The sequence below is a fragment of the Drosophila novamexicana genome, unplaced genomic scaffold (genome assembly GCF_003285875.2).
Source record: "Drosophila novamexicana strain 15010-1031.04,08,12 unplaced genomic scaffold, DnovRS2.1 tig00000458-arrow-arrow-pilon, whole genome shotgun sequence".
Classification (NCBI taxonomy): domain Eukaryota; kingdom Metazoa; phylum Arthropoda; class Insecta; order Diptera; family Drosophilidae; genus Drosophila; species Drosophila novamexicana.
The window spans coordinates 868,900-891,923 of record NW_020824805.1 but is presented as its reverse complement, the minus strand read 5'-3'; the positions used below and the strand labels follow the sequence as shown (position 1 = coordinate 891,923).

General features: G+C 38.0%; 2 protein-coding genes across 3 annotated transcripts in view; one reads left to right on the top strand and one right to left on the bottom strand.

Annotated features, from left to right (window-relative positions):
* The window catches only part of LOC115760484 (integrator complex subunit 1), a 136,239-nt gene that overhangs the window by 45,367 nt on the left and 67,848 nt on the right, over positions 1–23,024 (bottom strand). The gene's annotated exons all lie outside the window — the stretch shown is intronic.
* The window catches only part of LOC115760485, a 76,692-nt gene that overhangs the window by 42,094 nt on the left and 11,574 nt on the right, over positions 1–23,024 (top strand). For both annotated transcript variants that reach the window (XM_030701834.1, XM_030701833.1), the window contains one exon: positions 5,318–5,957. In XM_030701834.1, coding sequence (XP_030557694.1) covers positions 5,318–5,957 — 640 coding nt within the window. The remainder of the gene's footprint in view (positions 1–5,317; positions 5,958–23,024) is intronic.

Here is a 23,024-nt window from a genome sequence, read left to right as displayed (position 1 = left end):
AATGTATGATTATATAGACCATGTGAAGAATTTGCACATATATTCTGTAAACAGCATTGCAATTTAATTGTATTGTATCCTGTGCTGTGTGTATATTCTTATTTTGTTATTCGTGTTTTCTAAGTTAAAAACGAATTGTGGGGAGTCGAGGCGGTAGCAAGTAACGCGGTCGGTCACGGGTGCGAGTCCTATTGGGAGAACTGTTTTAAAATTACAATTATTAATTTAGTACAACTAAAGCAAACAAGCCCGTAGCACGGGCTGCACTTGATGTTGGTAGAAGAGAGTTTAGTTGAGACCTCCCGACCTAAGGTAGCTAAAAGAAAAGTTGGACAAAAAGAAACAAAAAGTAAAAGAATTTTACTGGCAACAGTCAAGAAAGCTAATTATAGTGAGCTCATAAAAATATATTTTGAAAGCACCGCTCACTTGTACTGCTTTTTGAGTTGATTATTATACCCTGAACCCATTAAAAATGGGTATGGGTAAATGGTAAATGGGTAAAATCCAAATGTATGTAACAGGTAGAAGGAAGCATCTCCGACCCCATAAAGTATAAATATTCTTGATCAGCATCAATAGCCGAGTCGATCTAGCCATGTCCGTCTGTCTGTCCGTCCGTCCGTCCGTCCGTATGTATGAACGCAAGGATCTCAGAACCTATAAGACCTAGAGACTAGAAACTTTAGATGTAGGTGCTCCTAGTGCCTGCGCAGATCGAGCTTGTTTCCGATAATCGATAACTTACTCAGTTTCCAAGCAATCGATAAAAAATCGATATCGATATCCTGTTTTTAGGCAATTTTGGTAAATAATAAGAGCTAGAGTCACCAAACTTGACATATAGCTTCTAATATAGAAGCTTCCTTGCAATTTGGATATATCTCCAATGTTGTCCTTATAGCCTTCTCCAAGCGACTGTCCAATTACCCCTATTTCAACCCCTGTAGAGGTCCCAGTAGAGCCCGTACCTGATCGCGTCCCAGTTAATTAAACTGCCTCAGCCCCGTCAGCTCCTGGCCGCAAAGGTAGACCTGCGTGCAATCTCGCCCAAATTGTTCAAAACAATCATTGTGTCTCTTTAGCTCCTCCAACTCCTGTATTACCTGCAACCCCATCAGCGCCTACTTTAACGGTTGTTGCCCCTCGTAGCAAGTTTTATGTGTCTCGACTTTCGTCCGAAACCACTTCTGAGTCATTGGCTGCCTATATTGCTAGCAAATCTTCTGCTAGCGTGTCAATAACCAAATTTAATTTCTCCACCCCTCGTGAAATATCATCATTCAAAATAAATGTTTCACATGATATGTTCCCAATCATTTGTGATCCCAAATTTTGGCCTCCACACATGATTGTTCACGAGTTCAAGCCTTTAAAGCGTAACCAGCCTGTCACCCTTCCAGTCCCTTCAATACAGGGTACCATTTCTGCCCTAAAAAGCTAGCTTCATCTTCTGACCAAATCTTTATTCATTATCAGAATGTCAGAGGTCTCATTTCAAAGCTTAAAAATCTTTTCATGGCCAGCACTTCCTTCAATTCGGATATAATAGCATTTTCAGAAACATGGTTGAACTCAACCATATCTGATTTTGAGATTTTATCAAATAACTTTATTTTGTATAGAAATGATCGGCCGACTCGGGTGTTAATTGCCGTTAAAGCCGATCTCCAGTCTGAACTTTTCTGTTTTAGTACGCCTACTGACGCTGAGATTGTCTCAGTTAAGGTGTCTTTTTCTACACGAAATGTCTATGTAACATGCTCTTATGTCCCACCTTCTTCTGATATTCAAGTTTATATGAAACATATTACTTGTATTAAAGAAGTTTCTTCAGACGTGCGTGATAATGACCTATTTATGATGTTGGGTGATTTTAATTTGCCCAACATCTCTTGGTCATTATTTACTGCCAAAAATTATCTAGTACCCTCAGCACAGCACGATTTTATAGATTGCATGCTTGATCTTTCGTTGTTTCAAATCAATTCAATTTCTAATCATTTGATTAGGACACTTGACCTTAGATTTGTTAACGACTACCTTATTTCCAATGTGTCTAGGTCCCCTCCTTTATCTCTTCCTGAGGATGTCTATCATCCTACTTTAGAGATTGCAATGCTCAATTATAATCCTTTCATTTCGTGCTCATCAGCCAATAAGCCCCGATGTTGCTTTCGCAAAGGAAATTATTCTTTGCTGAATCAGCTTATTTATGCAACCGATTGGTCTTTCTTATATGACTCGGTTGATATGAATACTGCCATTAATTTTTTTTATAACACCCTAAGCTCCTTCTTAGATGTGTGTATTCCTAAGTCAATTCCTTCGACTACTTTTTCCAAACCACCCTGGTTTACTCCCAGATTATCATATCTAAAAAATGTAAAATCTGAATATTTTAAAAAGTTTAAAAAGTCTGGTTCGTGTCCGGACTTGGCTAAATATTCCATAGACAAGTCGAACCTTTCTTCTTAATTCTCAATGCTATCTAACTCGTTGTAAAAGGCAATTTGCCCGAAATCCGAGACAGTTTTATAATTTTGTAAACTTGAAGCGTAAATCTTCAAGTTTGCCATCTTCTTTTTTTCTTGGCTTGGATAAAGCTAGCAATGACACTGATTCTGCTAACCTCTTTGCTAATTTTTTCCAATCAACTTACTCTTCAGTCTGTCCTTATACTAATGCTTACCCTTATACTATTTCTTCCGCAAGTTATATACCTCCTCTAATTATTTCACACTCCTCTCTCCTATTAGCTATAAACTCTTTAAAGTCTTCTTACTCTCCTGGGCCGGACAATATTCCTAGTTGTCTACTCAAGGAGTGTAGTTCTTCCCTTCTTTATCCATTGCTAAAGTTTTTTAATCTATCCCTTGAAACTTCTGTCTTTCCATTTGGAAAGAATCTTATATCATTCCTCTTCACCAGAAAGGTGGGAAGTCTGATATACGAAATTACAGGGGCATTGCAAAACTGTCCGCTATTCCTAAATTATTTGAAAAAATAATCACTTCGAATTGGCAGCATTTCTGCAAATCAGTTGTTTCCCCTGTTCAACATGGATTCGTAAAGAATCGGTCAACTACGACTAATCTGCTTGAGTTTACTTCCTTGGTAAACGATGCTTTCCTTTCGGAAATGCAAACTGATGTCATTTACACTGACTTCAGTAAGGCGTTTGACTCTGTGCACCATGAGATTTTACTTTTTAAACTTGACCGAATAGGTTTCGCCCTATCTCTTTTGCTTTGGATTAATTCTTATTTAAAAGGTAGGACCCAAAGAGTAATGCTGAGGCTGACTACCTCTAAACGGGTTCACGTTACTTCTGGTGTTCCTCAAGGTAGTCATCTTGGACCTTTACTCTTTACACTTTTTATAAATGATCTCCCCTCTGTTATATCAAATGCCCGTGTATACTGCTCTTGCATCTGGTCTCCACAGTATAACAATAGCCAGGATCGTATTGAATCTGTTCAGAAGCATTTTCTGCATTTTGCCTACGAGGTTTAAATTGGGACCCTAATCTTCGGTTGCCATCCTACTCCAGTAGACTGCTTCTTCTCAACCGTCCGCCTTTAACCAACCGTAGAACAATTCCCCGTGTTGTTCTACATAAGTTGATTATTGGCGACATAGATTCCCCTCTTCTGCTAGGGCATCTTCAATTCTCTGTATTTTCTTTATTAATATAGCAAATTAAGATTATTTTTAATTTTACTTGAGAACACTTTTTTCCTACTTACCTTCTGCTTAGATGTAGGCTTTAATAGCGTCACTGACAAAATTAGCTGTGAAAAGGGGCACAGCTGGCCGGACTGGCAAATAAAACACCTCCCTCGGTCGGTGATGCTATTTAGAAAATTGTATTCTTTAACTAGGCTTTTAGCGTATAATTCTATAATCTATTGTATAACCTATGGAATAATGAGGAAGACACTCGGTTTGTCGACCATAAATAAATAAAAAATAAAATAAAAAAAAAAACAAAAAAAAAAAAATCAAATAAATATACACACATTTGATGTTGGAAGAAGAGGGTTCAGGATATCCCCTAGTCGGGAGCTCCCGACTAGAACCGCTTACTTGTTCTGATTAAGAATGATGAATATGAAGAATATATTTCATAAAATAAAAATAAAAATAAAAATGTAAAATTCGGTAGGCAAATTTGTAAACAAAATAATTTTATATGAAAAATAACCTTAACCAGTGTATTTAGGTGTTACTTAGATTTGAATACCCTATACCCATTAAAAATAAGTTAAAATGGGCATCAAAAGCCAAGTCGACCAGTCGGAGTGTATTAACGCAAAGATCTCACAACTTGCAAGAGCAAGACTTAAAATTTTATTCGACCAATTGCCCAGATGAGATTATATATCCTGTTTTTTGCTAGAGCTAGAGCCGCCAAACTTAACATGTAGCTTCTTGAATAGGATCACTAACCCTACAACTTAAAGCTAAGACATGCAGTACAATTGCATATGCCCTGTCGACCTTACAAACAACATGTATTTCTTACTCTCTTGAAAGAATATATGTATACACACATACACATTCATGCGCGTCTTCATAAATTCTATCGACAGCATTGCAATTGCGATTGCTACCGCTAGCTGTATTATGTGTTAGTAGATGAGGGTTCAGGGTATCCCCTAGTCGGGAACTGTTGACTAGAGCCTTCCAGTCAATGGCGTGCAAGCGTTGTTTGTTTGAAATATGTCTGTCTGAGAACTTCAAAATGTGTACGTATGCACTGTAATTAACTGCATTAAGTTTGGTTGCCGGAAAAACTATTTGTGTTAGTTGCTTGCGCCTACCATGACGGATCCCAAAGTTTTATTTAAATATGTTATGTAGTGAGGTTAGGTTGGTAGAAAATAAGTATCTTTTACTCAAATCATTAAGTTAAGAGAATGGAATGCGCGTCTTTGTTCTAAATTTTTTTAAATCAAGTTGCTTATTAACAATTTATTTTTGTATGTGACTCATCTTTGTATTTATATTGTCCTGTGATATTTTATAAATGCTACATTTATTTGTTGCATACTGTGATTGTCTTCTCAAATAACCGATGCCTTAATCCCCTTATAACAAAAAAAAAAAAAAAAAAAAAAAAAAAAAAACATAGGGAATAACAAAAGCTACCTGCGGACATATGTGTTTCCAAAGGTGAGCATGAAAACTAACTGCATAAGCTTGTGTCTCTACATACACCCTCAATTGCAATTGTATTTTATTACTGATGGTTCCTTAGCTTTACCCATAATGGCACAAACATTAATATCTCCCTATCTCTTCGTTATTTCAGATCCAATAATCAAACCAACAATCGATCAATTAAATATTATTGACTCCAAACCGCATTTTCAAGAAGCTGAAGAAAGTAAAATTGGAATAAAGCCGACACCACTTAAAGTCCTAAATTCTAATGGACAATCAACAACTAATTTTACATTAGAGACAAACAATCGTTTCAGTTTATTGAGTACACCTATAAAATCTTTGGATTTCCCAGAATACGCTTTACTTTCTCGGCAGCCAGACGAGTTCATAGAAGAAACATACCGTTTGGTTAACCTAAATACTCGTGCTGAGGCCGAGAGACTTAGGACCGATCAGTCAAAGCGAAATAATAATTATAACAGTTCTGCAGGATTGCTCGCAAGGAAAAAGGAAATATCAACCAGAAATGTCAAATCTTCATTAAATGAAAATGGCTTGAGCACGAAAATTTCTAGCAAATCTACTCAAGGACATCAAATAATTACTAATATTGAAAGGAGGAGCAAAACTCGTCAACCATCTTCAGCCCGAGTTTTAAAAACTGTTGCCCCATCATTGCAAAATAATAAAACTCCTATAGAGTCAAGTGGATATACAAAAAGTCATCGTAAAAATAGTCGGGTTCCTAGCGAAAAAAGAAAATTGTCTCGGCATAAAGGAAAGAGGTAATGCTATGTATCAATTAAATTTTTATAGTTCACAAAATTGTGATGTTTTTGAACAATATGATCCCAAGAGTTGAAACTTAAACATTTAAAAAATAAATGTGGTGTATTTTAAAGGGATGTATACGTAAATGAATTGCTTTGAAAATTCGTATAACCACAATATTAGTAGACAACATCAAATACTAGTAAACTTGTGTGGCAATGACAACGTTTTGTTGCCTTAGAACCGGATGATACATTCAAATAATTTGATCAAGTTGAAAATTACACAGGTTGACTTCAGCTATTTTAAGAACCTCCCCCAAAGCCTTGTCCTCAGTCAATAGCTTGAGAACACCAGAAACCTTCTTATCTACTCATCTCTGCGACGTAATGTGCGATAACTCTTTATCAACAAAACAGTATAACATAGGACTCTTTTTATATAAGTAGATACTGTATCAGAATTTACCTATTTTGAGTTTATTAAAATGTATTTATTTTTATTACTATCTGATACGCTGTTACTGTTGTTTAGCAACTTTACGGAACGGGGGCTCATAGTAGTATGGTAAGCTTTTTGAACAGGCGTGCCCACAAATAGTTAAGATTCATTTTCAATAGACGATCTACGTTTAAGAAATATGTCACCGAGATAGTCAACAAAATTAAAGGCAAAACCAGGGGGATTAGCTGGCTGCTCAACTCCAACAACAAACTTTCGCTCCGAAACAACGTCTCCATCCATAAGGTAATTATACCCTGAACCCATAAAAAATGGGTTTAAGGGTATATTGTATTTGTGCAAAATCCAAATGTATGTAACAGGCAGAAGGAAGCATCTCCAACCCCATAAAGTATATATGTTCTTGATCAGCATCAATAGCCGAGTCGATCAAGCCATGTCCGTCTGTCTGTCTGTCCGTTCCTCCGACCGTCCGTCCGTATGTATGAACGCAAGGATCTCAGAACCTATAAGAGCTAGAGACTTGAAATTAGGTGTTCCTAGTACCCGCGCAGATCGAGTTTGTTTCCGATAATCGATAACTTACTCCGTTTCCAAGCAATCGATAAAAATCGATATCGACATCCTTTTATTTTTTTTAGCAAATTGAGTAAATAATAAGGTTAGAATATTATAGATATTTCAAGTATTTTTCATTTCATATCTATCGTCACCTCCCCGCTACCACCCCAGAGCTATAAATCAATTTAATAACCTAACTTTTATTGCCAACCAATTTAAACCACAATTTAAATGCAATTGACTTTTTCAGAATTCACAAATATTCTATGGTACAATAAGATATACTGTAGAAAATTTCATAAAGATCGGTTAAGAAAAACCAAAGTTATATGCAACTGCGCAATTGAATGGTGCAGCAGCTTTAAGAATTTCTGTATACATGTACACACACATTGATGCGCGTCTGCTTCGCATTCTAATAGCATGGTAATTGCATCCTTTTTTTGTAATGTTATTTTAGTTCCTTTTTTTATCATAAGTACTTAATTGTTGGTGTGGCTGCTGAGTAGAGGCATAGCAAGTGGTGCGGTCTGTCGCGAGTTCGAGCCCTTTGTTTTTTGCTGGTTTGTTGAGTAGAGTCGACAGCAAGTAATGCGGTCAGTTGCGAGTTCGAGTCCTGCCAAGGGAACTTTTTTTTTTTAATTTATTTGGTGTTGGAATAAGAGGGTTCAGGGTATCCTCTAGTCGGGAGCTCCCGAATAGAACCTCTTACTTGTTGAATTTGGTTTTGTAGTGTGATATCTTTCTGCCTCTGTTTGTTTCCTCAAAACGTTTGTCGTCGATTTGTCTTAGTTCTCCTGTTTTCTTGAACGGGGTTGTAGTCGTTGATTTAACTAATGGTGAATGTTTGTATCTAGTGTCAATTTCATAATTTGTTCGTTTTTTGTTGAGGTTATTTATTAGTTTTTCTTTATTAGCTTGAGTGTCATACTCTGGTGTACCTGCGTATATGAATATGTCCGCTGGTGTTCTGTTAGTCGTTTTGTGCTTTGTTTTATGATTGTACGTGTAGAGTATAGTTTCAAATTTTGTAAGTTTATTTTCGACGTCTGACTCGCTGTTAATGATTCTTAATTTTTCGTTAACTGTCTTATGAAATCGTTCTACGTCGGATATGCCATTTTTATACCCTGAACCCATTAAAAATGGGTATAGGGGTATATTGTATTTGTGCGAAATCCAAATGTATGAAACAGGCAGAAGGAAGCGTCTCCAACCCCATAAAGCATATATGTTCTTGATCAGCATCAATAGTCGAGTCGATCAAGCCATGTCCGTCTGTCTGTCTGTCTGTCCGTCCGTCCGTCCGACCGACCGTCCGTCCGTCCGTATGTATGAACGCAAGGATCTCAGAACCTATAAGAGCTAGAGACTTGAAATTTTAGATATAGGTGCTCCTAGGGCCTGCGCAGATCGAGTTTGTTTCCGATAATCGATAACTTACTCCGTTTCCAAGCAATCGATAAAAATTTATATCGATATCCGGTTTTTTAGGCAATTGCGGTAAATAATAAAAGCTAGAGTCACCAAACTTGACATATAGCTTCTAAAATAGAATATATATAAGCATTTGATGTTGGAAGAAGGGGGTTCAGGGTATCCCCTAGTCGGGAGCTCCCGACTAGAACCTCTTGCTTGTAACTAGTGGTTATATTAATATTTACTGCTTCTTATTTTAGCCATAATTGTAAAGCTGTGCACATAAAAGCTGAGTCTTTGTCTGCTTTTATTTCGATGGGTTTACCCATTTGGTTGAATACTTGTATTATAGCTCGTTTGGTTTCTAAACAGTCTCTACTTTTTATTTCTATTAATGATGCAAATTTTGAATAGATAGCAATGCAAGATAAAAATTGTTTATCTCCTACTATGTAAAAATCCATAACATATTTTTGTCCGATAATAGCGATTTCCGGAGTTATTTCGAAAGTTAATTTTGTATCCCTGTGTTCTGTTTTTGCCATGTTGCGAATCTCACATTCGTTTATTAGATTTTGATTTAAATTTTGATAATTTGGGAAATTGTGGGTTTCTTTGAACCAATTGATAGTTTTTTCAATTCCTGGATGTAATAATTCTTTGTGTTTTTTTAATATTAGTTCCTTGAATTCTGCGAATGTTTGAAGATCTATTAATTTCTTTCTAGTTTTCATTGCCTTTGTTGAATTATTCGGACTTATTATTTCTAAGTAGGCTTCTTGAAAAATTAGAAAATCTGCTTCGTTGTGGAAGTATAGCACTTTTCTTTGTGCATAGGTATTCTTCTATTAATTCTTTGGCATGCGCGTTAGTCATGTCTTTGTATATAATTTTTATGTTGGTTTTATGAAAGTAATTCGTAACTTTTGTTTCGTTCCTTTTTCAAATTCTATTTGTCGATTATAATAATTAAGGGGTCTTTCTGTGATTTGTAAATGGTTACTGTTGTCTTCTTGAGCACTATGTATGGTTGCTCTTGTGCTAATGGTATCTTCGCCTGGGAAGTTCGTTTAATTGGATTCTGGACAGAGCATCTGTCACATAATTTTCTTTTCCTGGGACGTAATTAATTTGGAAATCAAACTCATTTAACTTGATTTTTCATTGTTGTAATTTCATGTTAGGTTCTTTCATGTTATCTAACCAGACGAGTGGTCTGTGATCACTTAGGATTTGAAATTGCCTACCAAAAAGATAAGAACTAAAGTATTTAGTGGCCTAAACGATTGCTAATAATTCTTTTTCAATCATTGAATAATTTATCTCATGCTCGTTAAGAATTCCACTTGCGTAGCATATAGGCTTATGCTCTTGCGAAAGGACGGCCCTATTGTCATGTTACTCGCGTCAGTAGTTCATGAAAATGGTTTTTCGAAATTAGGGTATATTAAAATTGGGTCGGATGTTATGAGTACTTTTAGCTTTTCAAACGCTAAAGACTACGAAGTCTTTGTCATTTATGTTGATTTTTGCTCCTTTTTTTAATTTAAGTGTTAATGGTTTGCTATATTAGCGAAATTTGGTATAAATTTCCTATAGAAACCGCATATTCCTAGAAATTATTTAATTTCTTTTGGGGTTTTTGGAATTGGGAATTTGACAATTGCTTGTATTTTGTTGATGATGTGACCGAGAAATTCAGTTTCTTTTCTCATAAACTCGCATTTATCCAACTGTAGTTTTAAGTTAGCTTCTCTAAGCTTCTCAAATACTTTTTGTAGCGACAAAATGTGTTCCTCCAATGAAGTGGAAAAATTAATAATGTCGTCTAAGTAGACCAGACAATCCTTAAAAATTAAATCTTCTAAGAGATTGTTCATACAACGTTGGAACCTTGCAGGTGCATTCTTAAGACCAAATGGCATGCGAGTGTACTCGTAATGGCCATGTTTAGTCGAAAATGCGGTCTTGGGTATTCAACCAGGATCCATTTAGATTTGGTTGAAGCCTTTGGCTAGATCAATGGTTGTGAAATATTGACATTTTCCAAGTTTGTCTAATATTTCATCCATGATCGGGATAGGGTATTTATCATTAATAGTTAATTCATTGAGATTGCGGTAATCTATGACTAACCGGAATTATTGCTTTCCAGATGCATCGTTTTTCTTTGGAACGATTATTACTGGTGAGCAGTAAGGGGATTTGGATTTACGTATGATATTTTGTTTTATCATATCGCTTATTTGTTTATTTACTTCCTCATCGTATATTTGAGGATATTTGTATGGACGCTTGTAAATTGGGTCCTCATGTTTTCTTAGAATTTTGTGTTTAATTGTACTAGTGAAAGTCAAATTGTCACCTTCATGGTACTGGATATCACGAAATTCATGTACAACTTTTTTAATTTTTTCTTCTAAGTTTAGGTGCTTTAGCCTAAACTCATTGTTTGCTATTAATTCGTTATTAATAGCGAAGTTAAATGGTCTGTCCTCTGTAGAGGGTGGATCAAGGCACTCTTGTGCGGTCATGTCCTCTTCGACCTCTTCGTCATTATATCTAAAACAAAAGTTAAATTCTCCTAAGGTTACGGATCCTTGTGCATAGTCTATTGTTGCTTGACATGCTTCAAGGTATTCTCTCCCAATCAGAACATCATAATGCTCTGAGAAGTCGTGAATATAGAATTTTTGTTTACTCGGACAAATTTTGCTTGCTCCTAATCATATGCTTTGTTTTAATTCAATAACACCATTTATGGTGTGACGTATGTCGTATCTGGCTAACATCATGAAAATGGATAATTTTTTTGTATTTACATCTTTGATTGTGTTATTCATGGCATTTGTGTAAAGTGTCGTATTGCTAGGTATATTTTCTAATGCTAACTTATTTTATATAACAAAAGATTTATTTTCGAGATCCTCGATAAACTTACGGACGTTTCCCTGGTAATTCTCGTTGTATAAACGTCGAAAGAGTTTTTCAAATGGTGTTTGCACTTTATACTCTTCAATCAATGCGTTTCTCAGCTCCTGCAAAGTGTTGGCTGCTGTCCTTTGTGAAATTATCTGAGCATCTCCAGTGACTTGCAATTCGATGGCTCCGTATAAGATGCTGTGTTGTCTAACATCTCAGGTTGGATAAAGGTGTAGGATGTAATCGATCCTTTTAATGAAAGCGTTGAGATTTTCCGTTGATCCGTCAAAACTTGGCACCTGTCTCCGTTGTGAGAGGGCCTGGTTGAGGTGTTGTTCTGATAATTCCGTGGTCATCTTAGTGTAGTACACTTTTTTTTATACGCTTGCAGAGGGTATTATAATTTTGTCGTGAAATGTGTAACGCATAGAAGGAGACATCTCCGACCCCGTAAAGTATATATATTCTTGATCAACATCAACAGCCGAGTCGATAAAGCCATGGCCGTCTGTCCGTCTGACCGTCTGTCTGTTTTTATGCGAGCTAGTCCCTCAGTCATAAAGCCATCTTAATGAAACTTTGCAGAACTCCCTCTTTCTTTTGCCCGCAGCACATATATCAAAACCAGCTAGATCGGAACACTATATAATATAGCTGCCATAGGAACGATTGGTCGAAAATTAAGTTTTTTTATGGAAAAACATTTTGTTTATCAAGATATGTTGACCAAACTCGGCATTTATTAATTTTACTATGCTCCTCATATATATACAAAATCCTATTCAGAGGGGACCACTATATCATATAGCTGCCATAGGAACGATCGGCCGAAAATTAAGTTATTCTATTGACAAATTTTTTGTTTCTAATGATATATTGACCAAACTCGGCATTTATTAGTTTAACCATGCTCCTTATATAAATACAAAATCCTATCAACATCGGACCACTATATCATATAACTGCTATAGGAACGATCGGTCGAAAATTGAGTTATTCTGTGGACAAATTTTTTGCTTTTAATGATATATTGACCAAACTCGGCATTTATTAGTTTAACCATGCTCCTTATATAAATACAAAATCCTATCAACATCGGACCACTATATCATATAACTGCCATAAGAGCGATAATACCCCTTGCAGAGGGTATTATAATTTTGTCGTGAAATGTGTAACGCATAGAAGGAGACATCTCCGACCCCGTAAAGTATATATATTCTTGATCAGCATCAACAGCCTAGTCGATATAGCTATGTCCGCCTGTCCGTCTGACCGTCTGTCCGTCTGTCTGTTTTTATGCGAGCTAGTCCCTCAGTTTTAAAGCTATCTAACTGAAACTTTGCAGAACTCCCTCTTTCTTTTGCACGCAGCACATATGTCAAAACCACCTAGATCGGACCACTATATCATATAGCTGCCATTGGAACGATCGGTCGAAAGTTAAGTTTTTTTATGAAAAAACATTTTGTTTTTCAAGATATCTTGACCAAACTCTACATTTATTAGTTTTACTGTACTCCTCATATATAGGCAAAATCCTATTAAGATCGGACCACTATATCGTATAGCTGCCATAGGAACGATCGGTCGAAAATTAGGTTGTTATATGAAAAAACATTTTGTTTTTCAAGATATCCTGACCAAAGTCGGCATTTATTAGTTTTACTTTGCTCCTATTATATATGCAAAATCCTATTAAGATCGGTACACTATATCATATAGCTGTCATAGGAACGATCGGTCGAAAATTAACTTTTTTTATGAAAAACATTTTGTTTTTAAGATATCTTGACCAAACTCTACATTTATTAGTTTTACTGTACTCCTCATATATAGGCAAAATCCTATTAAGATCGGACCACTATATCATATAGCTGCCATAGGAACGATCGGTCGAAAATTAGGTTGTTATATGAAAAAACATTTTGTTTTTCAAGATATCTTGACCAAAGTCGGCATTTATTAGTTTTACTTTGCTCCTCTTATATATGCAAAATCCTATTAAGATCGTACCACTATATCATATAGCTGCTATAGGAACGATCGGCCGAAAATTAAGTTATTGTATGAAAAAACATTTTGTTTTTTAAGATATCATCTCCAAACTCGGCATTAACTATGTTCCCTGTGCTTCTAAGATACGGGCAAAGCACTATAAGTATTATGAAAAGGTTGGGTCTGCAAGGGTATTAGATCTTCGGCGTGCCGAAGATGGCCCTTCTTTCTCGTTTTGTGTTTCAAATGTATTTGTTTGCCGCGCTAAGCACTTATTACAATTTTTGAATTATTTTATTGTTGCTTGGTAGCCAATTCGAAGTAGTTGTGCCTAGGTTGCGATCAAACAAAAACTAACCAAGCGATATGTAAAGCGAACGAAACGGAACTCCGCTCAGAGCGTTGGGCAGCGGGAGTCAATGCAGGAGGCGAAGGGCCAACGAAAGAGCGTGGGCAGCAGCTTATGAGTTCGCAAACATAATTCTGCTGTTACTGCACACAGCCGTCGTTGTTATCCTTGCTGGTTAATTGACTAAACATTCTCCCCCCTTTGGAAAGCAAGGGGCTTTCGACATCATCCTGTTTGGGCAGCAAACAGCTTTCGTACGGCTCTGTGTAGAACTCCAAACTCAGTCTGAAGCAGCGCAACTCTGGATACTCCATCAGTTCCCGAGATCAGCTCTAGCACTCTGGCTACTGGCCACTCCAGCGGCGGTACATTCTCATCCTTTACAAGGACGACATCGTTGATGAAGAGTCCTGACTGAGGAGTGCGCCATTTGAATGTTAAAGAAGCCTAGAGTATGTGTAGCTTATAGAAGGAGACATCTCCGACCCCGTAAAGTATATATATTCTTGATTTGTATCAACAGACGAGTCGATATAGCCATGTCCACCTGTCTGTTTTTATGCTAAATAGTCTCTCAGTTTCAAAGCTATCTTTATGAAACCTTACAGAAGTCCCTCTTTCTGTTGCACGCAGCACATACGTCAAAACCAAACTGGATCAGAATACTATATCATATAGCTGCCATAGGAACGATCGGTCGAAAATTAAGTTGTTGTATGAAGAATATTTTGTTTCTCTAGATATCTTGACCAAACTCGGCATTACCTATTTTCCCTGTGCTTCTTAGATACGAGCAAAGCATTATGAGCACTATGAAAAGGTTGGGTCTGCAAGGGTGTTGGATCTTTGGCGTGCCGAAGATAGCCTTTCTTTCAAGTTTTTTCATTCAAATGTATTTATTTGCCGCCGATAACAGCTGTACCTGAGTAGCAAAGTTGGGCACGAAACGCCTGCGGCAGCTTCTTACAATTAGTCAGGGCCCTCAGGATTTGTATAGCCTCCATCCTTTCCGGATCGGTCCGTTTACCCCGCCAAGCGCTCAAGGATGTGATTGATCCGAGAGATAGGGTAAGCACCCGGGATGGAGTGAGCATTGAGTTATCGGCAGGCGAGGCTTACGTGCCACTTTCAAATCTAGTTCTACACTAAAACGATTGAGGTGAAGTACGGGCAACGCGACGGCTGGACCGGCTCGTCGATCACCCTATGCATGACCGGATTCTTCAGGTTGTACCTTTGGTTAAATGGCTTTTCATGCTAATGCTTCGCAATGTACGAGACCCCCTGCAGACCCTCGAAAAGTGCCTGTTCCGATTCCACGAACTCCCTCCGTTCCGGATCCAATTCTGCTGGCCACTCCGCACACAATCTTCATGAAGCTGCCATTAGCCCCGACGTTCATTGAGGCAGGAATCGTCCGCTCGCTGATCTTCACTGCGATGACTCGGCCACCGTCCACCTTCAATGGATAATCTATTTCCGGGTTGCGGGTCTGTTGGCGAAGATCCGATCCTGGCCTGGGCGATGCCGTTGCTCGATTGCAACTGAGGGAAATCCACAGGCGAACCCTTTTTCGGCCTCTCGGCTTATTATTCGATGGGCGAATGCGAATCAGCGGGGGTTCATCCGATCTCGGTATCGATCCCTGTTGCGCGGAGGGCTTCCTCGACTCGGATGTTATGAGCACCCCCTGCACCCATGACAGTTAACCTAGGGCTTGGGGTTTGCTCTTACAATTGAGCGCTCCCCAAGTTTGGTTCGGATTTTTGACACGGCCGTCGACAACCGTCTCCGGGGCATCTCCAGGTCGGTGGCTAAAAAGCTTTGGCATACTGTGCCTCCCAGGTTTCAGGGGTATCGCTGCCATCCTGCATGTAGGTCAATAGCCGCAGGTTTTCCTTTTAAGCCCCGAATTCCTGAGTGATCGCCATCAACAATTAAAGGTCGTCTGCTACCTCCTGGGGACAACATTGCTGCTTTTCGACGAGATCTTGAGGAAACTTTAGACCTAAACTTGGAAATATTAACACCAGAAGACATCGAATATGCAAATGTGCTATTCCTAAACAAGGTTCACTCGGCAGCCCTCATTTTAGCGCCAGTAAGCCGATCAGAAAGCTCAGGACCACAGGTGAGACTTCCGCTAGCAATCTATGCACTACTACTGATTAAGAGAAGACTTAGAAAGCAGTTCTGTCAAACTGGAGACTCAATGATTTTTGGAGGAATACATTTTTGGAAAAGTGTGAAACACCCCACAAACGAATTTGAACAAAGATTTTAGAATTTGAGTTTATGGCCGATCGGATGGTAAACAAAAAAGTTTCAAACAAACGTTTTTCGCTATTTTTCTATATTTGGGGGTGAAATTTCCCGAAGCCCCGTCTTAACGTGCACATCACATGAGGTAACTAGAGCGAAAATTTCAGCTTTCTAGCTCTTACGGGTTTGGCTATACGTTGATCAACAATCAGTCATTCAGTCAGTCAGCTATATATTAATAATATAATAAATTTTTACACGTTCAGTTATTGTAACAAAATATATTTCAATTTATTATATTCACGACGGCTAAAAATTGAGTGAATTTTGAGCTGCGTCAGCAATTATGCATGGGATAGTGCTCTGGTGGGAACATTGACAGTGGCGTGACATTTAGGGTGAATTGTTTATGTCTACCAGTTTGATCTTGACCAATGTCGATGTTATCACCAGGCTCCATGTTTACAAGATTGGAAATATTTATACTTGTGCTTATGTGCTAAGTTATATTAAAGGGTGGGTGGTGGGTGGGTGCGTATGGATATGTCACTCCCCCAACCATTGGAAAAGTGCCTGTCCTCAGGTGTTTAAGTTTAGATATAGTGTAACATTTTCTTCTTTTACAAGTAGTGTATCTTCTCTTATTGTAGGTGTTTCTTCTACTTTTGGTTTGTTATATTTTATAATTAATTTCTTAGGTATGCTTTTAAACTTATATGTTAAATACAGTGTTAAACTTATTAATATGATTACAAATATGGTTATTGTAATTATCTGGAATACATTGTTAAATTTTGTGTGTACATTTATAATTTGTTTCGTTTGTACAAACGAAAGTGGTTCTAATTTTATAACATCATTGCTTACGTAAATACTTTGAGTATAATCTAACATATTGTTTGAAATTGAAATTTCATTAACTTGCAGTGAACAATTAAAGATTTTTATTATATTGTTTCCTTCTATTGTTATTTCGTTATTTATACAATTATGGTTTAATATAGTTTTTGGTGAATTCCAAGTTAAAATTATATTTGGTTCTTCATAGTTGACTTGAAAATTTTGTAAAGCTTTAGTATAACTAAATTCTGATGTTATTTGGTTTAAAATTCCTGTCAAACATTCATTTTTAATTAATTTTTTTGTTTCTTTGCTATAAACTTTTTTGTCTTGGGTAAAATATTTTTCATGAGCTATTTCTGTCAAAATGTTATTATTATCATCCGGGTATGGAATTATTTCGAATACCGGGCTTTTTATTATTTCTCGAGGAATATGGGATATTATCAGTATTTCGTTTGTATCTGTGATCTGCATTCCCATCTCAATGTCTTCTATATATTCTGTAAAATGTTGTAAGTTAAATATAAGGATATCTAATTTCTTTCCTTTTTGTTTCTCTTGATTTAGTTCGTTCATGATTTCTATTCCTTTGTTTATAGCTTCTATTATGTGAATTAACTCGTTAACCTGAACGCTGTTTTCTGCTAAGCTGCTTATTTTTGTTCAATTTCTGTCTTGTCCTCTTGGTCTAATGTTCCAAATAACTATTTATATACTGTTCCCACTATGTTAAGTAAACCTCTTTTGCTGCGTTTGGCTATTTTTAAGCCATTTATTTCTCTGTTTAATTTTTCTACTACGTATTCGATTTGTATAAGGTTATTAAATTCTTTACTTTGTTCAATTAAGTTGAAGTTGAAAGTTTCTTCGGTTTTTGTTATGTTAACCGTTAAACAGTGGAATTCGTAATCTGTCGGAATGTCTACGGTTCCTGTTTTAAATATGATATAGCCGTTATGGGGTTTAATAGGAATTATTTCAATGCTTTGTGCATTTATGTGGTTTACAGTTATTGATAGTAATATTATAATAATTAGTTTAAGCTGGTGCTTGTATGTTTTGATCACTGTCTGTTGTTGACCTGTAATTGTTATATTTGCTTTGATTAGTCTTATTTTTCTTTTTATACCCTGAACCCATTAAAAATGGGCATAAGGGTATATTATATTTGTGCAAAATCCAAATGTATGTAACAGGCAGAAGAAATTATCTCCGACCCCATAAAGAATATATATTCTTGATCAGCATCAATAGCCGAGTCGATCTAGCCATGTCCGTCTGTCTGTCCATCTGTCCGTCCGTCCCTCCTTCCGTATGTATGAACGCAAGGAATTCAGAACCTATAAAAGCTAGAGACTTGAAATTTTAGGTGTAGGTGAGCCTAGTGCCCGCGCAGATCGAGTTTGTTCCCGATAATCGATAACTTACTCCGTTTCCAAGCAATCGATAAAAATCGATATCGATATCCTGTTTTTTGGGCAATTTTGGTAAATAATACGAGCTAGAGTCACCAAACTTGACATATGGCTTCTAAAATAGAATATATATATGCATTTAATGTTGGAAGAAGGGGGTTCAGGGTATCTATGCGGGAGCTCCCGACTAGAACCTCTTACATGTTTGGAATTGCTATTCGGGCATACTTGCATATTTTGTATATGATTAGAAGCATTTATGCGCTTGTGTGCCTGTTGGTTGCCTGCCTGCCTGTCCCTTGCAAATTTGATAAGATTTGAAGTTTTTGTGATTTCTGAATTTCGAGCTCGATACACACACATATACATACATACAAATGTGTGCAAATGAGCTGATCAAGGGTTTGTCGTGAGACAGTGATATTTTCATCAATGGGCGCGTAAATTTGGGCGACGGGCACGGTCTTAGTTTTTTTTTTTTTTTTTTCATGGACACAAGCCAACGTTCAGGTACCCTTACCCTTACAACAAAGCATGGAAAATAGCAATTTTGCCCATGAACAGGCCAAACCCTTTAATATTATCACGCAACTGCTTGCTCGAAATAGTGTGCGTGTGCACAAACAGCAAGTCGCAAAATTTAATTCTTTTAATTTTTGGTCTTTTCTTAGAACTCTTTGATAAGTCGACGATGAATTACCCTTGCTGAAATACGACTTAGATATTTTTAAATTTAAAACAAAATTGGTCCCTACAGTAAACACAATATTGTCTTGATACATCTTTTTTATTCGTTCGACCGCGACTGACTATGCGTTCGTTTTATGCTTACTGAATAAGGGATAAGTGAAACGTGTTTATACATGTGTGAGTGAGACAAGAAGTAATCGGATTTGTCGCGCTCTTCTTGCAAGAATTAAAGTGGAATAGTAGAATTGAGAATTGAATGTGATAAGTTTTATAATATGTGAATCTTAAAACTAAAAGAATATTACAATGTTTCTGAACTTATTTCTTATTTCCTACCCATTGTCTTATGTTGTCAACACTCTATAAACCCTTGTAAGGATTCCAAGAAACTTGGAAACCCTCAACATGCTATAAAAGAAACTTATCATTTCTCAATACCTTTTCTTTTAATTATGCTCATTCATTGTTAGGAATTAATTTTTTGGCAGCTCTTACAGTACTATCAAAATATTTTACCATGACGTAGACTTCTTTCTTAACAGCTGTTTCCCTTCTCTCTGTTTTGTTATAATATGATTCATTGTAAGATTGTGCTTTTAATTAGTTTTCCTTGACCGCCTTTCTAATTACCTTCAAGCTTTCTCTTGCCAAAAAGTACGATATCTGTTTGATGCTACGCAGTAAAGATTGTTCAAATAATGTTCTACTTGTTCGCTCACCGAATCCCAATGAAATCCTTTTTCTGGCTCTGTAAGTTTGGCGATCATTGGACACAGACTTCTGTTTATATGCGCAACCTGCCCAGTAGTGTACAACCTGACAAGCTTGGTAAGTCCGTCACCTATCACAAATATATGTTTGTTCGCTCTTCCCGTAGCTACTGATCCATAGTGGTCTACGTGTATTGTTTCAAGAGGTTAATTTCCCTTGGGTATACTGTGCAAAATCAGCTTTTAAGCATTTAAAGTTTTTGGTGAAAACACAACACATTTAACACAGTTTTCAATAAGATTACTGCATTTCTCTTGCAATTACCTATCCAACACATATTTGAATAGGTATCCATTATATTATCTCTTCCTATATGTCCAAACTCATTATAATACTTATGCAATACTTGATTTTCCATGTCCTCTGGCACGCAAAACAGTAACCTATCGTCGTTTTTTTTTCACATAAATAATTCCGTTCCTAATTTCAAACATCTTGTGTTTACCTTTCCCATTCTTTTGTAATTTTAAATCGTTTTTCTGGAAAAGGATTAGATTTTCCTTACAACTATTTGTTTTTTCTATTGAATATATTAATATGCATCTTCTTAGAGTATATACATGTTGCATTTCTTAGCAGATTTGTGGACCAATTCGTTATCAATTTTGTAATTCCGAAGCCTGCCCGACAATTCTAGGATTCATTTCGACTTCAATTAACGTAAGCGTTAAAGATATGTAATTATTTTAAAACGGTCATTGTTATTGTCGCATTAAGCCACAAAATGGCTCATTTCGTCGCATGCGAAACAAGCCCCAGAAGCTCTCTTTGATGTGCGGCAAACCTATATAAAATAATCGCGAGAGTTGCAGTTTCTGCAACGTAAGTCATTGGTGGCCAACGACATTGTTGATGTCATCCTGGAGCTGAACTTACTGCAGGGCAGTTCTGATTGCATTACCTTCAAAGTTGCCTTATAACTTCCATTATGAAAGTTTTCATATGAAATTATTTTGGGCTTTTGCTTGTTGCTGCGTCGTCATTATTCCGATCTGCTTGCTTTCCGTATTCTGCTGCTGCACAACATCTTTGTTGTTGATTCTCGGTCGTGCCTGTATGTTTCTAAGATTAGCAGATTCCAGCATGTCAAAATCGTCGGCAGCTAAACCTCGGACACTGCCGCGTACACTCGGTGGAAACGTGTTTAGGCGAGCTATCAGTTTCGCCTTGCACCCTTTTGTCGATGCTCTAAGGACAGTTAGCCAATTTTTCATTCGGATGACAGTGAAAATGTTTAATACAATTTTTTTCGCTGAAGTTAAACCAATTCTGATTTTCTAGAAGGCAAATGTCGCTTACAAAGTAAAAATAATCGTCTTGATACGTCTTTTTATTCAGATGGTCGATCGCGACCGACTCTGCTTTCATTTTATATTTACATTGTTTTTTTTAGCTAACACGGTTGGCTTAGGTGATGTTTTGCCTGGTTGGGCCTTCAGGCCTTATCGTGGACGAACGTCAAAAGCGGCATTTTTGAATAATTCTGCATCGTCAGGAGACTCTAGGGCGTCTCTTATATCGTGATTGGAGGAGGTCCTTGAACTATCTTCTCTTGAGCCTCCTTACTACTCACCTCCCAGCGAGGTCGCTTGCTACCCAATTGCAGTGTCGCTGCAAGCGTTCGTTTGGCGAATTGGCGAATGGTCCGACTTGAATGCCTATGGTCGCCATTTAGAGGTCTCTGCGCAAGGCAGAATTTCTAGCGTTCTAGTCAGCACCGGTCAACCGGTGCAAGACCAAATTTTGGAGTGTCTGAATCCGTCTTCGATTTGTCCGAGACGCAGTGTCCCAAGCTGAATCCATATCTCCAAGTTGGCGCCACCAAAACGTTGTAAACTACCCGTCCGTAGTAACCAGCTGGCCTTGGCCATCGTAAAGCGGCACTGCCTCAGAAAGCCGTCCATGTGCACCCGAAAGTTAAGTCTATTATCCAGTACAATTCCAAGGTATTTGGCGCTTCTGCCAGGATGAAGGGGGCTGACATTTATCCAGACTGCTGGAGCCTTGACACGCCTCGTTGTTCATAGTTGTCACATAGTTCGAGGCTTTATGTTCCACCTGCGAAAGTGGAAGAATTCCTAACCCCCGTCGGTGTCTTCGAGCTCATTCATCTGTATTTGGAAGACACCGAGATCAGTGTGTGCGTTGATCAGCCTCGCTATTGCGCTGACCAACGTGCCCTGCTCTCCAGGAAAACTATCAGGGCCAGTTTGTTGCTCGGGAGATCCCAATCATCAGCGATTGAAAGGAACTGGGCAGGTATCTCCTAGAAGATGGCGAAGTCTATGCAAGACGGAGTGCCTGTGCTGCCGTACGGGTGTCTTGTGGGAGGACCTGTGGCCAGTACATTCGCTTGACGGTACGCTAGGCTACCTGGTTAATGACCACGCGCATTGCTGCTATTTGCGCCCCATAGCCAGTGATCTGCATTCCAGTCGCCTCCCACCAAATGTTCAGCCGAGTTGAGTATGACGTTGCGGTCATTAGTCGACGTCTGCTCATTTCACTTGCAATAGACTGCTCCAAAATCCACATTACCAGCATCAGAGACTTCCACAGTCGAATATTGTTAAACAAGATTAGCAATACTCAATTGCGGAAAGTGAGTCACTAGCTGAGCGATTATGAGTCCAGCGTACAGGGTACACCTCGAAGCCACCGATTCTAGGGAAAGTAGGGCGCTAGTCCTAGTTTCTGACAGCTGAACTATTCAGAATTCGAATTATTATTCAGAATTATTCGAAGGGCCTCCAGCTCTAGTTCTTTACCTGAAATGCCATTGGCATTCCAGATTAGCATTCCAGATTAGCAAAAACCTGCTGTTGCATTTCTGCCATCCTCTCGATAACTCGGTTCATATCCTTGAAGGCAGAGGAAAGTCCTTTCCCGTTTCTAGATGTGTGCAGTTGCTGTTGTTGCGCAGTCAGTCTCTCCTGTTGCTGATCCCTTAACCGTCTATGCAGCCCAGCTTGTGATGGTCCTTCTCGCTGGCTAGAGCTGGGGGCGTTGATCACTTTGCTGAATGCAGTTAGTCCTTTTCTGATGCCCGTCTACTTGTTCAGTGGGCTCTTAACAGGAGTAGTCGACAGGTGTAGGCTCATGCACTTTAATGCTGCGACTTCGGTTCACTTGAATCGGTGAGAGATTTATAATTTAGGTAGGCTTTGGGGCCCCCGCACGCTTTATGTATTCGGTGAAACATTCGCAGCCCTTATAGTTGGCAGGGTGGTTACCACCACAGTGGCCGCATTTAACGCACTTTTCTTCGAGCCATCTCCACCTTGACCACCTGCTTGTACAGCTTCCAGACAGTAAGATCCTATTTGTTGTTGGCCGCCGACTGGAAGTTAATGAAGTGAATATTTGTGGGCTTCTCGGTCCAGTGTGGA